The 18383-nt window shown below is 38.8% G+C and overlaps 1 protein-coding gene across 7 annotated transcripts in view; it reads right to left on the bottom strand.

Moving 5' to 3' along the window:
* Positions 1–18383, bottom strand: part of OVCH2 (ovochymase 2) — a 39434-nt gene that overhangs the window by 10352 nt on the left and 10699 nt on the right. For 5 of the 7 annotated variants that reach the window (XM_040609172.1, XM_040609166.1, XM_040609167.1 and 2 more), the window contains 14 exons: positions 16730–16816; positions 12759–12866; positions 10283–10392; positions 9500–9591; positions 8169–8341; positions 7150–7245; positions 6561–6712; positions 5709–5904; positions 4272–4295; positions 2773–2863; positions 2537–2670; positions 1993–2133; positions 851–981; positions 360–453 (listed from right to left, as the gene is read on the bottom strand). In XM_040609172.1, coding sequence (XP_040465106.1) covers positions 360–453; positions 851–981; positions 1993–2133; positions 2537–2670; positions 2773–2863; positions 4272–4295; positions 5709–5904; positions 6561–6712; positions 7150–7245; positions 8169–8341; positions 9500–9591; positions 10283–10392; positions 12759–12849 — 1525 coding nt within the window. In that variant the 5' untranslated portion in view covers positions 12850–12866; positions 16730–16816. Of the gene's footprint in view, positions 1–359; positions 454–850; positions 982–1992; positions 2134–2536; positions 2671–2772; positions 2864–4271; positions 4296–5708; positions 5905–6560; positions 6713–7149; positions 7246–8168; positions 8342–9499; positions 9592–10282; positions 10393–12758; positions 12867–16729; positions 16817–18383 lie in introns of those variants that run through there. The other 2 variants (XM_040609171.1, XM_040609173.1) reach the window with 2 other exon arrangements.

Here is an 18383-nt window from a genome sequence, read left to right as displayed (position 1 = left end):
CTCATCTGGAGTGAAGACCCTGGAAAGGAGACCTCACAGGTGCTTTCTCTGACTAACCATTACCATAGGAATAAAAAAAAATAATGTGTTATGCCCTTTTCTTTATTTACATGAATTCAGAACTCAATTTCATACAGAATTTATATACACAAAACTACTCTGTTCAATGTAGCTTTGTCTCTGTAAATGGAACAGAAGCAGCAATAACAGCAAGTATTTTTCAAGGTACTGAAACTAGTACCTTTAACATCATCTAAGACTACTGAAGCAAATAATTTTAGACTGTAAAACAGGGCTAGTAAAAGTTGTAGAAGAAATAAATCATCCCCAAAGTATGTCAAAAATCAAAAAAGTCAAACCAATTTCCTCCTGTTTCCCCACATCTTCATACACAGTCACGGCATCGTAAGAGCAATCTTCACTCTCTTCTACTTCAAAAGACTGGTATGTAAGCTTTAAATAAAAAATGAAAAGGTGAACCTTGTTGTTAAATTCACACAGAAAAATTTCAAAGATCTACAGCAGGGTCTTTAGTATTCTCAACGATTCCTTCAGGGTTTGGTTTCTGTGACATACAGACGTCTCACAGGTGGTACATAACATAGTGCATTTGCTACAAGAATCTGTCACGATGAAATTTAAACCAGGAAATCCTGTTTTACTGTAACCTAAAGGAGAAATCAGAACCTACTGGGCTTTTGAAATGGAAAGTTCTTTCTCTTAACTGCATCCAGCAGCATTATTCAAGCTTATTTGGCTTGATCTTGCTTGCCCTCAGCTGCATCATTTCTTGTTACCCTCAGTGGTGCCTACTTCCATTCTGTAGCCACAAGAAGGACTCATATTATACCTTGATGACATGGTCCTCTGGCGCACAAATAATCCACTGACAGTCTGCCATGTTGGTGTAGCGCTCTGGATAGTGCATACTTTGTAACACTCCTTCTTCAAAAAGGACAGCTAAGGACTCACAGCCAGAATCTGGAAATCCAGGAAAACAAAAATAGAGGTACCGTGATTTCTTATTAACGCATTCACCAAAAAAAAAAAAACAACCCACAAAACCAAAAAGAAGAAAAAAAAAAAAAAGGAAGATAATTTAAATCCAGAAAAAGTCTTGTGGTGTTTTCACACAGCTGAGAAAGAGCAGCAAGCCAAATCCTTCTGTTTGAAAAAGATGCAAAGAAAATGTTTAATCTTTTCCCAGGCAGAAGAACAAGTCAACCCATGACTATAGCGTTCCCTTTTCACTACAGGCAGTGCACAGCACTGCAGGCACAGGCACCTGTGTGGGGTGAAAGAAGAGCTGGATACCAGCATGTCACAAGAACATTTGCCAACTTTCTTTAGAGAGGAAAGTGGAGACGTAAAACACAACCACAGGACATGTCCTCCTGATGGACTATACAGTGGGAAGGCCCCGCAGAGAGGATTCCTCCCTACACTCCGCCCTTACACTCTGCAAAGGAAAGAAACTAGCTGGAAAAGCTGCAGGAACAGGTACACAGGTGTCTGTCTGTATCTAGATTGCCCAGACTCAGCAGATGGCCCTTGGGTCTGCTCCCTAACGAGAGCGAACCACTCTGCGCAGCACAACTGAAAGCAGCTCTCCATGACATGTACGTTAGCATTGGTGGCCTGCCTCCGGGCCCCTCCATGAAAGCATGCCTGGGACTAGCAAAGCAGCTTTCATCTGGAAATGCTGCTCAACTGACTAATGTTATTGAGTGTTAAAGCATTCTGAAGTAGGGAAGGAATGAGATCTCATATAAAGTGGAGAGAGGAGGTAAAGTTAAACACCATCTCACACCTATCTCTTTCGGGCATCCCACTTTCTCCACAATTTCACGCGGCAGCTTAACCACACTAACCTTGGCCATAGCATCATCCACACAGAAACATCATAGGAGCTTCCTCTGATTTATTTTCTCCTGAATTTTTTCTTCCAGGTCACCACCCGAGTGTGCAGACAGGTGTGTTACTTAGACTTACCAGGAAGAATATCTGGTGTAAGAGCTTTGTAGGTCATGGAAAAACCAGTTCCATAATCCTTGCTGTCAGAAACAAATTTCAGCCTTATACTACTGGAGCCAACCAAAATAGGTAATGGAAGATCTCCTCCGCAGAATTTCCCTGAAATATTAGAGAATAATCACTGTTTAAAGTCTTTAGTCACTTGAGAAAACTTGCATGTACCATTTAGCTATAAACATTTTAGGCTGAAAAGGGTATTGCTTATTCATTCCTCTACATTCCCTATTAATCCACTAGCCCATAGAGATGCAAACTATTAATGACTGAGAATCATTGACACCAGCAAGTTCTATGCTGACACAGTTCCATACCAGGCGTTTTCCATTCTTTTCTCCTCCCACACTCTTTTGTCTTTTATTTTAGATGATATGTCACAAGGTATCCATCATGAAAACGTAAGTAAAACATAATCAACCACCATGTCCTCATGGGGTGTACTTGCTGTTAGAATAAAAAGGCAAACTGACGGCTTACTTCAAGGAATAAAGGGAGTGCAACTCACCAACAAGTCTGTTGTCTTTTGAATAGACTGATAAAGAATCATAGTCACAAAACGTTTCTGGCTCTATATCAAAGTGGGAAAACCGAAGCAATATATAATTCCCTTCGGGTACAAATAGAGTCCATACACACAATCTGGAATCACAAATGAGTTCCCATTCACAAAACTGCAACAAAAACCAACTACACTGGTATAGGGAATAGTTTCTGAGAAAAGGCTGCGATTTGTGTACTTACTGGTGGTTTTGATAGAACTGTTTGGGACTTCCAGGAAAACGTAATTCTCCTTCACTGTCAGGGAGTTTGCCATCCTGAACGCTACAAAATGCTGCATTGTAGAATTAAGACAAAATAGAAGGAATCAGGTTTGACACACATGCAATCATTTGTTCCACCAAAAAGCTCAAACGTCTAGAGAATGTTGTGAGACTCACAAGATTGTTTAGCCATGCCTTGTTTCTGCGGGCAGACTAATGCTGGGTCTTCTCTCTGCTCTCTTTTATTTGGAATTATGGTAAGTCACTTTTAAAACGCATAATTTGGGAGCAAAAACAAAGCACTGCCAACACACTGTCATATTTTATTGCAAAATAGCAGCCCTTGCTTTTTACATTAAAGAAACTATTTGTTAAATGAGGATTTCAGTATAAATATTTTTCAGGGAGGGAAAACACATACCTTAGGACATAAGAAAAGCATTCATTGCAGCCCATTTGTAATAACATCCTTAGTTATGTTACAGCAGGAGGCTTTTGCAACAGTACAAGATGGTATTAAAGACACTTTAATAGAAGAAGCAGAAGCTTTCCTCTCCAGATCAGTGTCACTAGAAACACAATTACTTACAAAAATTACCTCCTCTTGCCTTTTCTTCTCTTTGCAAGGTAAGCCAGTGAGACGTTTATCAACAATTATGTATATGCAAACAAATTCAAGGAGTCATGTTTTTAAGAAGATTATCTTACCTGGAGCATCCTGGGAAGACCAGTAAAAAATTTCAAAAAGACAAAACCAGCACTTAAATACCCAATTCTCACTGGCCACAGCAAGTCTATACAAACTGACCATGTGCCCAAGCTCATTTATCAGCTGAGAAATCTCACTCTAGGCTACTAAAAGTAGGATTTTAAGATCTACTTCACAAGAGTTGTTCGTAGTATCTTTATGTGACCTCGTACCTCAACTAACAGAGCATCCAAAAAGAACAAAAACGTGGAAGAATCAAAGTAAGACTTCAATTTTAAAATGTTACATTTGGGGTTGGGTTCTGTGGGGGTACTTTTTTGCATTTTATTCATTGAAACAGACACCAGACAAGTAGACAGATTCATCATAGACTGCACAAAAGTACTACTAATTTAACTCATACTTTCTATTTAGAATCTATATTTTTTTCACATAATCAGCTTCACTAGATTTCATGTATTGCTTGATGTTCTGTTCTACATTTTCCCCATTAATTTATTTACATTTCAATAAAACCATGGCTTTATATGTGGAACTGCCTTAAGGAAAATTCCTTTTTTAAATCACCAGTACAACCCTACCTAAGTAATAATTATTTTTTTTTTACAGAACCAGGAGAAAAAAAGTATATATTTAAAGTATACATTAAAAAGTGCTTTGATGAGTCAAGTTTCTTCACATTTCTTCCTTCAAGTTTATATATCAGACTATTTTAGGGTCTTTTTATGCTCCAACACAGATAGAAGATACTAAAAGAACACCGTACTCACCTGTGGAGCTTTTCATTTTCAGATCTAATGAAGGAGGGACAGGGAAAGGGGTGGAAAAAGAAGAATAAATTACTGTAGTTTCATATTCACAATGTAGGCTATATTTTTATCTGTGTTAAATGGTAATTTTATACAGCTAGCACTAAGGCAAATTCAAATGCTTCTTGGGGATATAATACCTTCAATATACTAGTAAATTTTCAAGTTCAGGCAATGCTGGCTTTGGAATAAACAATTCTGGAGTAGCCACTTCTAGAATTAACCATACATTGCATTGATAGGCCACTGCTCAGTCTGAGCCACATACTATCTTTCTATGCACTTGCTGAGTAAATACTACACATTTCAGGTAAGGGTAGCAGAATCTAACTGCTAGCATCATATCAGAGACATTAAGCCTGACAGCAATTACGGTTAAGATCTTTTGCACCAGTGTGACTATAAAAGAGCGAGCAAGCAAAACTCAGTGCAATACAATTGAGAACTGTGTTTTCACTTTACCTATCAAATCGCTTTTTCTTTTCACTGGAGCCAACACACTTGAATTATCGCAATAGCTAATTGTATTTTCCCCTGATAATAAAATGGGCCAACTAGCAAATTTATAATAAAAAGACCCTCTTTTCTTTTTTAAAATTTAAAACCAAAATATTTTTCAGAACCTTTTCATTTTTCTCCGACATCATGACCATTTCTTTTTTCAATCACCAGTTGAAGCTGATTTCTAATGGGAAAGATTTAATTTTTTCCCCTCACAATTTTTTTTCTAGCAAAACCTCTTAAACACCCCTCCTCAGTTTTTCCTGTTCTCTGCATAAATTTTAACACAATCTCTGATAACTTTTAATGAGAATAGCCCAAACTGGAAGAAAATGTTTCTTAATGTTCTGAGTGAAGTTCACCCGTGGACAGACTGTCATTTGTATCTCCAGCTCCATGCCTTTGGAAGTGACGGATAATTTTCATGCTGTTTCCCTGCACAGAGGACATATGTAGCCTTTTGGGCAGAGTAAGCAAAAGCCCTTCTGAGAGCTTTTCCCCAGGCAGTCAAATGTCTGATCCAACACATTTTATCTGAGAAAAATGACAAGTGACTTTTAAGAGGTGTGTATGGAATTTCAGATACTTTCAACTGGTGAATTTCCACTTTAAAATACCAGGCTAACTGGCTAGCTGGATAAAAGGACCATTCTTAAAATAAAAAAAATACATACATGCCCACACACATATATATTCCAAGTAGGAGGCAATGTGGAAGAGAAGCGAACATTCGCAATGCTTCTAATTAAAGGCACTGTGAAATGCTATAGTGCTTTGCTAGGAAAAATGGGAAAATATAGGTGTTACATCCTGAAAAAGATAAAATTAAATTAAGTATTATTATGAGACAGAAAAGCTGTGACAAGTGAGAGCCGCATTACTGTGAAGACTTAATACCAGCACTCATGTTCTCTTGAATCCAAGAAAGCACCGCACTGAGGTCTGTGAATATTCCCGGAGATCCTCTGTCATAATGCTTCCTCTTCTCATTACTTATCCAGCCACGAGCACACCCCATGCCCCACGAAATCACACCAGCCAGAGTCCAGGCACCATGCTTACGTCGACACAGAAGAGGGCCTCCTGAGTCTCCCTGTAAAAAAACAAGTCAAAGCCCACAACTCACAGCCTACAAACGCACGTGTACCCCGCTGAGCAAGCCTAACAGAGTTCACCGCGTTCTCTTTTGAGCCATACTAACAAATCTGCAAAGTGGGGGATAGTAATTTTATAACACCTGTAAAGAAAGAGGCTTTATTTTTTTGTTGTGTTTAGTCAGGATCGTCAAGAAGGGGAAAGACAAGCTTATTCCCTTATGGGTGCACATCTGTTGTGTTTGAGCATGGAAAAGGGAGTGAGGAGCTTTTTTTCTTTTATCCCCCATGACAAGGCACACTTAACCTTTATCTCACTTCCTTTCCTTCCTGTAATCCAAGGTAACCTTTTCTACTTCCCTCCTCAGGATCTTAGCAACATTAACTGATCAATTTACCAAGTGTTCTGAAGTTAGAAAGCCCTCAGCATTATTGCACTAGGATACACTCCAAAACTGCTCTCAGGTACCTGTCATACAGCTCATACAATAATTAAAATGGAATCATGTAATTAAGTGCATTGCCCCATACAGAACCTTTGAAAAAATTCATATGCCAGAATGCACACGCACCAAAACAGACACGCTCACTCAGTCAGGCACAAAGTGTGAGCTTCTGAGAAACACGCTTGAGTACACGACTAAGTTCAGCTCACCTGGCAGGCATCTCTTCCTCCATCTGGAAATCCAGCACACATTATAGTGTCACCTTGGATGGGTTTCTTTAAAGTTGATAATGCTCTTGAGCACTCCTTGTTGTTTAGGATTGGTAGATTGACTTCATATAAGACCTGAGGGAGTACTCCATCTGAAATACAAAATAAAAAAAATAAAAAAAAGCAACCCAAAAACGCTCATAAGAAATGCTGAAAGGTGAACTTAAAGTTACTGCTAATACACAAAAAAAAATTAGTTGGAAGCTTGCTCCAAGCCATTTTATGGTTACAAGCACATTCTGATAAACATCCAGTTTTGCATACAAACACAGTTTTACCTGAATAAATTTCAAAATGTTTCCAAGTTGAAACACAGGGCTATACATTGTAGTGAGCCATTCTGAAGTAATTCACAGGCAGGCAGAGAAGCTAGCTAGAAGATCCCATTTTGAGATGACAATTCTTACGACCAGTTTGATGGTTTCTTCTGGTCTGCCTATGACCTACGCAATCAGGCTCTTAGCTTCAGAAATTTCAGAAATAAGACACTGAGAAACCTGAATGTCAAAGAACAACTGGAGTGGCTTACTCTCATTTAAACGGCCCCAACCACAAGCAGTGCAGATGTATCCTGCTTCAAACTTTTCCCCTGGATCAGGAAGACATGCTGGCAAAACTGAAGAACCTGCCACACAAGGACATGAGTTTTATTGATAACTATTTGAAAGAACAACAACAAAAAACTTCCTTTCATGGTCAGTTGTTTTTTTGTTTGTTTTTTTTTTTTAACTAAAAAGTATTGTTATTTTTGTGGCAACTGAAAAATTAATCTGGCATTTGACAGTTGATCTGTGCCTCCACTTCATAGTGTTTTGGAATGGAAAAGAAAGCCATGAGCACCACAAGCATCAGCCCAGTTTAAACTTAGCTGCTATCACTATTAGAAAAAGTAGTCGCTCACATTTGTGGCGGCAAAGAAAAAGCAACCTCACGATGTGAGCTGGAGTCTTTGGAAGAGCAAAGTGTCAGGTGGACTCTCCTATGCACCACTTTTATAAAACTGATGTGAAATAGCCTTCCAGAAACCTGGCCATAAGGCAAAGTTAGCATACAGCTGAGAAATGAGATGGAGACAGACCATGCTGCCACCATGGAAAATAATCCCTGCTGCAGGGAAGGAAAGGAGGGCAAACAGCAGAGGGGGGTGAGCAAGGGGCAGGCAGTACTGCCGTGCGCTCCGAGCTCTGCTCTGCCTTTGGCTAGCTTTACTGCTCACCAGAGGCAGAAATCTCCACCTACACTTTAGATAAAAAAATAAACACACCCACCTGCTCAAATTTTCATCTCCCACATACAAAGAACAATACCTTTTCCTTCAAGGGAGTATTAAGTCTGAAGAAGACATGTAACTCAGCTGATACATTTATCTGACTTACGCCTGGTATTTTAAATACTTCAGTTGCAAAATACACTGGAGACTTTTAGTGGTATAATCTGACAGCTGTCAAATGGGTTTAAACCAAGTTTCAAGGCTTTTCACAGCACCTGGGAGAAGCAAAGGCCTTAACCTTCACCGCTGACAAAGATGACAGGTAACTATGGCCTTACTGAAGTTGAAGGCTCCATCCAGCTTCAGAAGGGCAATGTCATAGTTCATCGGCCTTCTGGGGTCGAAGCTGGGATGCTTAATGGCGTATTTAACAGGGAGCGTCTGCTCGCCGGTCTCCCTGATCCTCAGATCATGCTCTCCGGCAGTGACATTCAAGTACTGGAGTAGGTTTCTGTAGAACAGAAAAACCAAAGTTTAGCTACAGAATCCTTAAAATGAAAGGGAAAAAAAAAAATTAGTTGTATTTAAACAGAGAAGTTATTACTACTCGTACCTAGTACCTTTCATCTGCAGGTTTTAGAGCGCTTAATATGTACGGTCAGCAAGAGCCGAGCCTGCCCCACAGCAGGAAATCAGGAGATGAAAAGGACTGAGAAGAAAAATCTTTTTGCTGCATTCCTGACTGTGGCTTGGTGGTCCACCAAGGAACCAGGTCCTCTTACTATGTTTAAAAATGTTCAGTCACACTACTTTTTGAAGGAGGAGGGAAGATTTGGACACAGGAAAGGAAAAAAAAAAAAATAAAAAAAAGACTACTTCTCTAGCATTCTCAGTTTATACCTTAAAAACATAGTGACTCCTGCTCCAGGGCTTCTAGTACCAGATCAGATGTGTAGCAAGGAAACACAAAAGCGATTATTATGAACGTTTTACCTTCCTTCAAATTTATTCACCCAACTTGAAGAATAACTTGTGTCAGGAGGCTTTATGCCGATTTAGATACTGCCTGTCCTTCTGTAGTTAATATAAACTCTGCAGTTATTGGCTAATTTGACCAAGATGTGATCACATACCAGATACAGATGAAATTTGTAACTCCAGGTGAACCATTAGTACAAATATTCAGTATTAACTATAAGGGAATTATGTCTCAGTGAAGCCACTACAGAATCAGAACTGAAAGCTTCCATACAACATTTACAGACTTTATTTTTTTTTTCAGCACTAAAGCTGAAAATCATCAGCATGCAAGAAAGAGGCGAGTACTACACCCATTCCCCATTTAATTGTATATACTCTGCCAGATGTTACCACTAAAAAAATAATTTGCAGTCACCTGATCACTATAGTTAAGTACAGATTTTTACCTACACTTCCAAAATCAGTCTACACCAATCCTTGCAAGTTTATTTTATTCTTAATTATTTTTGAGATGTTCAAAGGTTTGGGGGTTTTCTCCCTTTCTGTTAAAACATGGAAAATATTGGTTACAAGTAAAAGGGTAGCACCTGTAAGTAGTCACCACCAAGATGCTACAGCACACACACACGTATTTACAATCAATGTTTTTCTGCACCTGCAGCCTGCTCCTGAAATATCACATCCATACCTGTCTAAGATGCAGTGAGCTGCCGTGACCACCCACTGAGCAGAAACAATGGTGCCTCCACAGAAATGCTTTTGACTTCGTTTCAAGGAAACCTGCGTCATAGAAAGAAGGCATGCCAAATAAAGAAGATCTTTTATATCTGCTCTGATTGTATTTGAGGAAGAAAGGGGAGAGCACATACAGGTACTCTTGGTGAAGATTCACGTAGCTAAAGCACATGCTGCTTTTTCAGCAAACACACTTTCATGGCATTCTTACAGTCCTTGAGCCTAAGAGATCCTAAACCCTGCTGTTCTCCCTCCAGCAGTGATTTTGGTGCCTGCATAAAAGCAACATACATGTAATAGATGCCAAGTCACTGAGGTACTCGGCAGGCTGTAAAGGTCACTAGTTAGTTGAGAATTTTTCCTTTGCAGGTCACTGGGAGCACTACAAATCTGAGATGCCTAACAATAAGGGGCTGGCTCTACCTCCTCTGGTGACCTATTTTTGAGCAGTTTCACCCATGCCTCTCTATGATAAGCTAATCTACAGATGCCCTTTCAGAAAAGATGATAAACAAAATAAAAAATTGTAAGGAAAGGTTTACTAGGGAGTAGGACAGGCTCTGTGTCCTCTCCATCTGCTTTGCTGCTTTTCATAGAAGCAGGGTGGAACTCAACAACACACTGTAAGTGTCAGCAAGCACACAGTACAAGTGTTTTCTGCTTTTGTCATTTCTATGAAAAGTCAGGACTTTTCATAGAAATATCTGAAGATAAAGCCACATTTGCTCGTGCAAACCTGCCACGGATGTGTGCCTTGTTTCACCTGGCTTCCCCCAACAATCCGAGTGAATAGGTTCAGGTAACTCCATGGGTTTGCCTCTTGAACCTTCTGCCCACACTTAGGATCTGAGGAGCAAAAGGGAGAAAGGCAGGAAGGATTCAGTCTGGATGTAAGGTTTTCCGCTTTTTTGGTAACATAGAATTGGAAGGCATGGCCCGGCACAGCGGTCAGTGCAGTCCCTCTGCCATGACAGGAACCACGTCTTATAATTCCTAACACAAACTGCCCAGACCAAGGCTAAACTGGGCTAAGAAAAAGGCAACATACTTTATTTTGCAGAAGTTCTCCAAACCAGCACTTTTCGGTTCAATTGTATCACAAATACTAAAATTTACCTTCCTTGAGCAAATGCATGTGTGTGTATATGTACGTATTTTAACATTCTTGTTAGGTCCATGCTTACTTTAACTTTTTGAATGACAACACTCTCTTTCAAGCAAGTTTCAGAATTATTTTGGCATTAAATCACTGTTTTGTTATTGCTTTCAGAAATCTCTTTACACCCACCATTTGTACTTAAAATATTTTGGACAAACAGGGTCAATATGCACAACATACAGACACTGATGACCAACAGTGGCTGAATTTCTCAAGAACATTATTACTGCACCAACTTTATTTCTTCTTAACTCACTATTATTATCATCTACTATGGCTAAGAGAAGCTGACAATATTTGTTTGTAAAGGAGTCTATTTAGAGAAACAAGTATCTGTGGTGATAACCACTGATTTGGCAGTATTTTAGTAAAGACAGATGCAAATTCTGCCAAGCAGCACACTGTAACAGAGGAATTTTTTGTAGTGTACTTCCCAAACCCAACAGTAGCCACAATTATTTTTTTTTTCTTAGAGCTGTATGAAAAGTTATTGAAGCCAAACATATCTCTAAGACATTTTACTGCAAATTCTGTTAAACACTACATTGGGAAAAATTTAACATCCATAAACCTGGAACGTTTTGTTGTTTTGGCAGATAGGTTGCTGTATTCAGAGAACCTATACGTGTATACACTGTCTGGAAATCACAGGATCCTCCAAACTATAAAATACAGCTTACAATACCTGCAAAAAGGGTTTTGTAATCATCCTCAGGATTAGCACTGCTAACGCAAGTGATTAGAGTATCACAATAATGCTGACACAATGCTAGCTACCCTAGCTTTCAAATAAAAAAGGCTTTATGTAGAAATGATCCAGTTCATTTATCTGATTTTTTTCATTCTTTCCTAATTCTCACTGCACCCACCTTTTTCCCATGGGCAAAAAAACAGTGCGGAAATGGGAAAGAGAAAACAGAGAGAAAATTTAAAAAAAAAAGGGGTTAGGTTTTACCAAAAGGAATTTGGTACTGGGAAAATGGGCAAAAATAAATAAAATTTAAAAAAACAGATTCACAAACTAAAACTTACCTTTTTTCTTTCAGCATCAAATATGTCTATTCTCCTAACATGCGAGACTGGTTTAAAAACTGCAAGTTAATAATTATATTAATATTATACCAAACTTATATTATCTGTATTTTGACAGGCTAAAATCTACAGTGCCTTGATATTTGTAAGCCCAAGAGATTCCCAACTGCTTCAGGACCAATGTGTTCACCAGTTGGATGAGAGTTTTCTATGTAAACTGCATCACATGCACCCACATGGCAGGATGCTGAAGCCAGTGAAAACCATTCTACAGAATACTGTGCTTTGGACCGCTTAAGTGAGCACCTTATTAAGATGATCCAGAAACCACACCTGTTTTGACAGCCAAAATAGAGTTTTTACAGTGAAAACAACTGATGGGCAGAATTTTGGAAATTAAGCTGTAAACTTCCTTTTTTAATACTGCAAATTCAAAATGGGAGCAAAATGGTTATGCAAACAGCCAAGACATGATTTCCATGCCTGTTCACTATAAATCAGTAAACCTTCATGAAGGAAACATGAACAACTGTTGTCATTAATTGTCTAAAAAACAAAAAAAACCACAAAAGAATGCTCTGGATTTGAAGATGTCAGACAATGGAAGAGAAGACTCACTGTACTCTGTTTGCAGCCCACAGATAACATGCTAAACCATGACCTTCATTAAATTGCTGCAAATCTCAAAGTATTTATTTAATTAATCATAAATCATTTTTATTTAATGTTATTCATTCTAAATCACCAAGGAATCTGACAAAAGTTTTGGAAGAATTACTCATTAAAAGATAACACTCAGTTACAGACCTGGATTGGAACAAAAGCAAAGAATGAAAACTAGACCGATTATACTAATGCCACCTTGTGTCTAGGTCTGCAAGCTCTTAGGGTCAAAAACATAGAGGGTGAAACTAGTGCAGCTTCTTTATTTCAGGACCGATTCCCATGCTTGTCACTGCCTAAGAACAAAACCGCTAGTACTTAGAAAACTGTTAAAGCTCGAGTGAAATTTTCATCCTACCTTTCTGAAGAGCAGATGGTGCAGCATGAAACTCTGCAATACAAACTATCCCTGTCAGGAGTAACTGCAGCTTACCAGGGGCCGTGCACATCCTGGGGTGCTAAATGACTGAGAAAAGACAGGGAGAGGCTTTATAGGCAAAAAGAAACCCAAATACTACACTGCAGAACAGCAACTAATTGAAGTAGAAGTTACTCATTAAACCAGCCATAAAGAACTTACCTGCACAAGTAAGTTTTTGAAATTTAACAGAGCATGATTTTTTTACATGCCATTACTAAAGCCTTTGCTGTAAAATACTAGATAAAATCCTCCCCAAAACAAGTTTTTTTCAGGCAAAATGACAAAATGAAGTTACCATCGCATGCTTTGTCAGCATCAGCTTATCCAGGCTGATGTTGATATCAAACTGGAACACACATGAACAGAACATGAATTGCTATTTGCCCCTACAATTTCTACAGCTTTTGAAGAGGCAATACTTTTTATTTCATGCACAATTTGTATTTAGCCCAGCTTTACAGACCTGAGAAATATACCAAAAGCTTATCATTATGTTGGCACCATGTTCGGTGTTGTATAAGACAAAGGTAGCTCTCTGCATCAAAGAGTCATTTATTTTTAAAAGAGCAGTGTTTACATCCCTTTTTTGAAAGGCAACTAAGGACGACCAGGCTCAGCCTTTTAAAAATCTGTCAGCAATCAGCAGCACCAGTTCCAAGTCACTTTGATGGCTCAGCTCTGCTTTTAATAGCAATTTAAGTGCAAGTGTCTTATTTAGGATTTGAATAGCCTTCTAAGGTACACATCAGCAGCTAAATTAAAAGTTTTCACAAAACAAAAAGCATAAGTTCAATTTACCTGCAAATTCACCACTTAAAACTTCGATCAGTTTTAGCAAGTATTGCCTGACTTGCAAGTGACTGAACAGAGCAGTAAATACAATTAAAATATTATCCAAAGTTAAATTCATATGAAATACGTAAACACCAAGTAAAACATCACAGTCAAAAGAAGCAATAGATTTACTCGGAATGACAGAAGCCAGAAGTCTTATTTGTACCAAAGGGTTATTTATACCTGGGAACAAAGAAATATTCACACAAGACAGGGAAAAACACTGGGGGTTTGTTTTGGGTTTTGTTTTTTTCTTGGCTTAAGTGGTTAAGACCCTCAGCTTCCTCCGTCTTTTGTAAAAAATAATTCAGTATTTCTACCTTCTGTATTCTTATAGCATCCATAATTTTCACGTGGGAAATGCATCCAACTTTGAAGACAGAAACACTATGTAAACAATAGGTGCATGTTAATACAAATTTCAGTCTTTAACACCTTCATAGTCCTAACTTATCAAAATTACATTTTTTAAAGATGCCAACAGGTAAATGCAAAATAGATATTCTTTTAAAATAAGGTGCAACAGTAATTAAACAGTTTCTCTTTTTGTGGTTACCATCACAACGGACAAGATTTATGTTTGTTTTTTTTAATTCTGCACAGGCTCCCAATGAAAACAATTTATACTTGACTCATTAGCCCCGGTCTATTGAATATTTTCTGTTATTTGACCAAGGATTTTGCAATGCCCCACCCCAACACACCATCAGTCAACATTTCAACAATCATTTATGTATTTATTTAATTCTAAGTTTTTGTTGTTCTTTTCCTCTACCAGTGAGGCGACAACAAAAAACAACTTTTACTCTAAATAGACATTTTCATAACAAACAACTGAATACAAACCCTGTCCTAGAAACTCTGAGTTGCAGCTGTTCTTTCTCTTATAAATATACAGAACATTTTAAGACTGCAGTTTTCCCACTGGTCCTGTGGAGATCCGTAATTCTGCAACTTCTGAAACCTGCATCACCAATAACATTCCAGCTCTAATTTAAAACTTTGAAGGCTGCTTTCTTTCATTAATTCATTTGTATTTTGCAGGGACAAAACCCCAAGCCCCCACAATCAGTTCCATGTGCAGTAGAGCTCTCTGATTGCCCCCATAACAACATCCTTGGGAATGATGCCATCCAACAGGACGATTACAAACAAGAATAAATCTCTGCAGTTATAAGGGATGCTGTGCAAACTACCACCGATGAGAACGAGAAACATTCAGCTCACTGGCAAACGGAGAAACAATCAGCTCATTTCCAATCAGTTAGAGAGAGGCAACACTTACTCTGCAGCAGCCAAAGAGGTCAGAAAGAAAAAGCATAGACTGGCACGTTCTGTACAACCTGCTCCTTATCTGGGATGGCAAAAGAGAAGTGCAGGCCTTCTTGTCCTACTATTCTTTGTTCTCCGCTTTGCTACCTATTTATCTTTCTCCTGGAGCTGTTACCTTTATCTTGAGTGCAGACAGAGGCACTAATGACTTCACCTACTCCCCCTACTGAATAGCTGCTATTGCTCCTAAAACCCTGCAGCTTTGGCAGGCAGTGCAGCCAGCATCATTCCTCAGAGGCAGGCAAATGTCACATCTTACAACTTGATCTCCATCCACGCATTTGCTTGGAATCTCAGTGCAGAGCTGGCTTTGTATCCTGTTAATGTCCTGCACCTTTGTAGTAAGAAAAACAAAGCCATTAAATCACTGACTGTCCAAAATGGCCTGATCCATGTTTTAGCAGGTAGAGCCAGTCCCTACCCTCACAAGAATGGTGCTGATCAGTGCTACTCGGTCTGGCCTGTCCCTTCTTTTGCTGTGCACTTGGAGAATAAAATGCTTGTAAATCAAAGCATGCCTGATGCTGAAGAAATATATACAGCTGCTCCTTCCTACAAGGTTATTAAAACATTAAACATGCATGCATGCATACAAATAAGTTTCAGACCAAGAGAAAGCAAAGAATATAGATAATATCCATCACCAGAACTTTCCAGAATGGTGCTCTGTTCTATTTTGAGGAGTTTTTAAGGAGGTCAAGGGCTGGTAGGAGGGAACACAGGCTGCTTTTCAGTGAAGGTTAGTGGACCACTGAGATGGACAGAGTGCAAGACACAAAAAACCACTTTGTATTCTTGTTAGAAAAGTTACTTCGTGTTGCTCCTGCAGGCCGCGGAGGCAGAAAGATGGAAAATGCATTCACCTAGTGACAATGTGAAGTTTAAGAGAAGAGGGAATGAGGAGTAACGGACAGAAGGTGGGGAGGGTAAAACAAGCAGCAAATGCCAGTTAGTAATTAATGCATTAGAAGATCAGTAGAAAAGACACATTGAAATTGGACTGGTTTTTCTTGGCTTTGCTTGTAGGTTGGTTTGGGTTTGTTGTTTTTTTTAAAACACAATGAGCTGTGCTTTCAAGGGTCATCAATCACAGACAAAGTTTGCAAGGTCACTGGCTGGAAAACTGGAAAACCTATTAGCTCAATAAAATTAATGGTTTCATATTTTAAACAAGATATAATGTCTTGAAATATTTAAATCCATAAATCTTGTCATGCATGTATTACATTTATGAATTCAGTAGTTTTTAACTGAAAGCAGATTTAGCTTTAATGGGGATTAAATGTATTTGATAGTTGTGCATGAATTTTGATTTTCCAAACTTACTTTTCACCAGTTTTAGGCTATTGTAATTCCAATTACTTGATTCAAATTATGCCCGGGTTTGATGTAACAAGAAAATCAAGTTTAATTCTCAAGATAAGCCCATTATTGCCTACCACTTCCCCAAAATGAAAGAAGACATCAATGCATACAAAAGACCCTGAACAGCACCAGCACAAAACTCACTTCAATATTAATATGCTTATAAAACCCATCACCACTCACACACACACTGAGAGAGAATAACTTTTCATTCACTTTCTTCAGCCAAAGCCTTCATGTTACTTCAAAGATCAATGTATTGAAAAGCCGAGGGAATTGCCTCCTTGAAATTCTCGATTCCTAGAATCAAAATAGTAAATAGCTCTTTAACTTAAAAACATGTTTTTCCCTCTCCCTCCCTATAAATATAGTCTCACCTCTGAGTTCTGCCAAGGTATGCCTTCAGCTGGGATTTGTGTACTTCCTCAGACCAGCAGAGATTATTGATAAATTCACTTGACCTCCTGCAAAAGAAACTACAGAATTTCACCTCAACATTCCACATGAATCCCAGTTAACCTAGTTTTATTGTTTAAGATTATAGCTAGGTTTGGCTAAAGGTAGCAAAAATGTTCTGCAAACTAAAATTTTGCAGTAGTAATGCTCATGATGCTATGAATTCATTTTCCAGAAAGATTCATATCCAAGATTTTTCAGTCACTGGGACATTTCTGGGGAAGCAAAATGTTTGCCTGAAAATTAAGCAAATACATATTTAGAAAAAGGTCAGAATCAAAAATTTTAAGCCAGTACTGGTTTGAACCCATTTAATTTCCATCTATTACTAAAACCAGTGCTGACAATTGATTGCTAGTATACCAAGAACAAACAGTAACTGCTGAAAACACGCAAGGCAAATGCTTCACAAGCAATCCAAAAAACCTGATGTGTGTTCCCACAGTGCTTGTGAGTTCATGATGGCTTTACACCAACCCAAGTCTAAGCTGCTACCGAGAGGGCAGCTGTGCCCCATCTCCCATGAAGGTGCCTGTTGCTGCCATTCTCCTTGTGCCAGCCTCAGTTCTGGTCAGGCTGTGTGGAGAGCTGGATGCTCCTCTTTTTTATGTAGCTGGCTTTGCTTTTATATCTGGATTGGTTTCTTGATCAAAGCTGTTATTCAAAAATTGAATGCCAGTGCCAATGTGAAGGAGGAGGAACGAATGTACGCACTAGACAGACCAGTCCATCCTTTTTGATTGCAGCCTCCACTTACCATTTAAAATATCTAAAGCAATCATGAAACTTCAGCCAGACTGGGTTTTAGACACAGTATCGTCCTAGAAACAGACCCAGAGTTTTCAGTTCTGTTCCAAGCTTTGTTAACAACCTCCTGCCTGGTTCTGGTTAGTAAACACGTCTCGGCTAAATGTTCTGCAATATTTAAGTATCAACTATCACACTCTGGGGATTATAAAATCCCTTTTTTGTAGGGTGTGAAGATCCCTGAAAGGGCGAAGTATCTTTATGGACTTTTAGCAGCATAGCAGAAGTTAAAAGATACCGTCACCTAATAACTCCATAGTTCAAACAGGAAAGTTGCTACCACCCCTGCACAACTTACGTCCACTCCACATCCTCCCAAGTATTAGTCAGCCTAATATATCAGATTCCCTTGGATGCAGACTACTTTCTGAGACTTTGCGCTTTTAACGTTTCCTCCCCCGCTACCACCGTGTTCTCATTACAGCCCACTGCATAACTGAAAGGGCCAGTGTTCTTGCCTCACAGAGAGACATTTAGTTATGTTTTATGACTTCTAATTAACTAAAGTAAGAACTCAGAGGGAGCAGTAAAACAAGAAAGGTTGGCTTTTGATAATGTTTTTACTTCAGCTTGCTACATCCTCCTAAATTCTTCAGTTGACCTGTCAGGGCATAGAACAAAATGTACAATAGCAAGAAAGTTCAAAAGAGTACTAGGAGTAAATCCATAGAAACCCCCAAGACACTGTTTCCCAGAACACTTGGTCTTTAATTCAGGCTTTGGATACACATCAAGATCTGTTTGAGCCTCCTGTGCAAAAAAAGGAGT

This window comes from Falco naumanni, chromosome 10, assembly GCF_017639655.2.
Source record: "Falco naumanni isolate bFalNau1 chromosome 10, bFalNau1.pat, whole genome shotgun sequence".
NCBI lineage: Eukaryota > Metazoa > Chordata > Aves > Falconiformes > Falconidae > Falco > Falco naumanni.
The sequence above is the reverse complement of the archived record's forward strand: the minus strand, read 5'-3'. Positions and strand labels throughout refer to the sequence as shown.